Genomic DNA, 4,057 nt, shown 5'->3' with positions numbered 1-4,057 from the left:
CACACACACACACACACACACACACAAGCGCACACACGCACACGCACACGCACGCACACACACACGAAAGAGGCGCTGGTGACCTCTCTCTGCTAGTTGTGTGCGTACCCTTCATCCGCTCTCTACACAGACAACAGTTTCAACCTGACCAACAACCGTAGAGCTCTTTCGATCGCACTGCACATTAACGATTTAATTATTATATAATATGTATATTTATATATAAACAACTGGTTCGATTTTTCCGCAGTACATGTTTTCTTGCTGTGAGACTATAACAAACACACGCGTAGGCCTGCTGAATATATAACCTATATAAGTGTTGTATCGTAGGGCTGCGGGCTAATTAGGGCTTTGCGACTAATTGTCTAAACTTCTAACAAGTTCTTCCTAGCAAGTTATTGTTGTTATTGTAATGTAACCCACCGCGCGCACCCTAACCCCATAGACCCAGACGGTTATTGGCCGGGATTCGGATTTAAATGTCGCCGGACGGTTTCGGAAACATATAAATAGACACGGACGAAAGATCAGAAGGTTACCTACCCAGGAGACGTACGTGAGTCATTACCCAGATCATACGTGAGTTATTACATGGTCATTCCTATCAAGATGTAGCGGACGAAGACGAGACACGGGGCCTATACTTGGGTGCCTAGGTCGCCGTAGTGTATATATATATATTTGTATCGTGTTTACTAATAAAGTCAGTCTTCAACAACAAATTCGGCGACTGGATCATCTTTACTCCTTGCTACAATCTGCTACCTTTTGCTAACTCGACGCTGCTACGATGTCGGAGCGGAGATCAACAACTTTACAACTCTACGATGCCGGAACGGAGAAAACAACATTTTCCCCGTACAATATAAATCACCTAACCTATAGGAAAGGTGATCTATGAATTTTCCCACTCATGAAACAAAAGAACATGAGTAACGACACACGAAACCGAGTGTGCGTCACGCGGAACGCGTCGGTAACCATGAAGACTATATAATATTATATAATACTATATGATAGCACACAATACTCAAGTGAAATGATGTACCTGAAACACCCCGCATTATCTAGAGATTGCATTCCGAACCATGAAAGTTAATGATACTATAAGAAACATACACCGGTATGTCAACTTATGTCACGATACGACTAAGCAACTAGTTTCCGCTCACAGCCCGATATGTTTCGTTCCGTGAACAAATCAGATTCCGTCATAGTAAATTGCAAAGCTGCGCAGCCGACGTGACGTCACGTGCCTACCAGACGCGCGCAGTACGCATGTGTAACACGTCACGGAAAGCGCAAACCATGCATAGTAGCATCGCTAACATGGCCAGACGATCGCCATTTATAGAAACCAAAAAGTAAAAGCGGAATAAGTCATTCGTATATAGTATATAAACAGCGCGATATCCTGCAGTAATGCCATGAACAGCAAATACACACGATGACGTGATAACAATAGCAAACGCCTATAGATACAATAAGATATTTGTTCAGAAGATACTCCTTCGTCTCGACATCTAACTAATACGGTACTTAAATTAAATATACATCTCCAAGCTTAATACTACCAGTGGCGCGCGCGAGCTTGCCACACGCTCCCTAACACATTGCATTGTATTGTCCGTTTCGTCGTGTTTCGATCATGCGATCCTGACCCTCATGATCGCGCTCTCACCTGTATTTCTGGCCATCACAGCACTTCACACTTCATTCACCGGGGGCCGCACACGTAAAAACAAAGATATCAATATATATATATATATATATATATATATATATATTATATCTATATATATATATATATATATATATATGATGGGTATATATATATATATATATATATATTATTTCGAATCAAACGCGTCTACCTTCCATTTCAATATGGCCGCCACACATTCCTCGCGGCCGTCTCCGGCAGACTTCGGTCATCTCCGGCCGTCACGCGATCGTCGAGCGTCGCCGCTCGGCACACCGCTTCAGATCGGTACATAGACGCGTTGACGCTCTCTATCGCGCGTCTGTACTCAGACTCCGTCAGCGAGTACACGTGTGGGTAGATAAGAGGCAGAGGTGCCTGATAGAGACTCGTCGGCGGGTAGAATGGGTAAGGAGCGAGTAGGGGGTTGAGGGAGGCTTGGGAGCCGACGAGGGGCACCGGCAGGGAGGTGGGAAGCGAGTAGGTCCAGCTGGGCGGGTACACGTCGCGCATGTCGGTCAACGCTAGCGGGTACCCGTGAGCATCCTTCAGCAGCTTCTCTCTCTCTCCGTCCACCTCCATCATCTCCCACATGGCTTCCCTGCTCTGCTTCCGCGCCGACTCCAGCTCGCCGGTCGTCGACTGCCGCCGCGTCGCGTCGTCGTCGTTGCTGCCGTGTCGCGACCGCCGCGAGTCGTCGCACGTGACGTCATCGCGCGGGCTGCAGCTGCGGCGGCGGCGCGTGACGTCAGCAACAGCAGCGTCGGTGGCGTCCGCCGACCCGCGGGTCCGGCCATACTCGCAGCGCGCGATGTTCTGCCGGATGACATCATCGTAGGCGCTTTTGATGACGTCACCATAGGCGCTCCTGATGACGTCGCCGAGCTCGTGACGCGCGCCGTCGCGGCTGCGGACGACGTCATCGTAGGGGCTTCTCTCACCGTCCGGGCTGCAGCGCGTCGCGCGCTGGCGCGTGACGTCATCGTAGGCGGCCGACGTGCTTAATTCGTGAACCGCAACGTCACGGCCCGTGACGCTATCGTGAGGGCGGCTGCGGTGGCAAGTCGTCTCGTGACGCGTGACGTCACGGTCGGTGACGTCATCGTGAAGGAGGCCGCGGTAGGTCGTCTCGTGGCGCGTGACGTCACGGTCGATGACGTCATCGCGCGGTAGGGCGCGGTAGGAGGTCATCTCGTGGTGCGAGATCTCGTGAACGGTGACGGCTATCTCGTACGGCTGGAATGCTTTCGGCGCATCGTGAATCCAATCACGGAGTAATCTGCAATGTACGTCAACACACGGTCAGTGTACGTCAACACACGGTCAGTGTACGTCAGCACACGGTCAGTGTACGTCAGCACACGGTCAGTGTACGTCAGCACACGGTCAGTGTACGTCAGCACACGGTCAGTGTACGTTTACACACGGTCATAGTGCACGTCAACATACGGGTGACGTATGATTGCCCCCAGCGTCGGCACCTCTAAGCTATGAACGTAGTCAGTTCGAAGTTGGGTACCTGTGTTTGTGACTGTGACTGGTGGCATCGCGACCTTTGTCGATGGTGTGAGGGACGGGCGGCTGCGACGACGTGAGGGCTCGCAGCGGCAGTCTCTCCTCCACGCTCTCCTTCTGCGACGACTGCGATTTGTTCTCGGAGAGTCCCGATGACCTCACCGGTGACCTCGGTGGTGACATCGCCGGTGACCTCGGTGGTGACATCGCCGGTGACCTCGGTGGTGACATCGCCAGTGACCTCGGTGGTGACATCACCGGTAACTTCGGTGGAGACCTCTGTGGTGACAATGCTGGTGACTCTTGTGATAACCTCACCGGTGACCTTTGTGGTGACATTTGTGGTGACCTCGGTGGTGACCTTTGGTCGCCCCGAATCGTATCTGTAATATATGGAACTTGACATGTATTCCGAAGTCATTAGGTTGTTGGTAAGCGAAATGTTTTAATAACTCGTGCATTTGAAGTTGATATCCCGAACTAAAATGTTCGAATCATTGCAATTCCAGCTGACAATTTTATGATAATACAGGCGTTACCCAAGCTTCTATTACTCTGGCTCGATCACGCGACACGCACGTGTGTCAGCCGCTACTACACGCCACGGGTCACGCGTGATCACGCGACACGCACGTGTGTCAGCCGCTACTACACGCCACGGGTCACGCGTGATCACGCGACACGCACGTGTGTCAGCCGCTACTACACGCCACGGGTCACGCCCGGTCACGCGACACGCACGTGTGGCAGCCGCTACTACACGGCACGGGTCACGCGTGATCACGCGACACGCACGTGTGTCAGCCGCTACTACACGCCACGGGTCACGCCCGGTCA

The 4,057-nt window shown here is 51.7% G+C and overlaps 1 protein-coding gene across 1 annotated transcript in view; it reads right to left on the bottom strand.

Annotated features, from left to right (window-relative positions):
* Positions 1-1,885: 1,885 nt before the first annotated feature.
* The window catches only part of LOC106810174, a 20,475-nt gene continuing 18,303 nt past the window's right edge, over positions 1,886-4,057 (bottom strand). Inside the window, exons 5-7 of the mRNA XM_014813456.1 lie at positions 3,225-3,603; positions 2,505-2,984; positions 1,886-2,375 (exon numbers count right to left, since the gene is read on the bottom strand). Of these exons, the coding sequence (XP_014668942.1) occupies positions 1,886-2,375; positions 2,505-2,984; positions 3,225-3,603 (1,349 nt within the window). The remainder of the gene's footprint in view (positions 2,376-2,504; positions 2,985-3,224; positions 3,604-4,057) is intronic.

The sequence above is a fragment of the Priapulus caudatus genome, unplaced genomic scaffold (assembly GCF_000485595.1).
Source record: "Priapulus caudatus unplaced genomic scaffold, Priapulus_caudatus-5.0.1 Scaffold416, whole genome shotgun sequence".
Lineage (NCBI taxonomy): Eukaryota > Metazoa > Priapulida > Priapulimorpha > Priapulimorphida > Priapulidae > Priapulus > Priapulus caudatus.
Note: the sequence above shows the minus strand (reverse complement) of the source record. Positions and strands in the feature narration are given on the sequence as shown.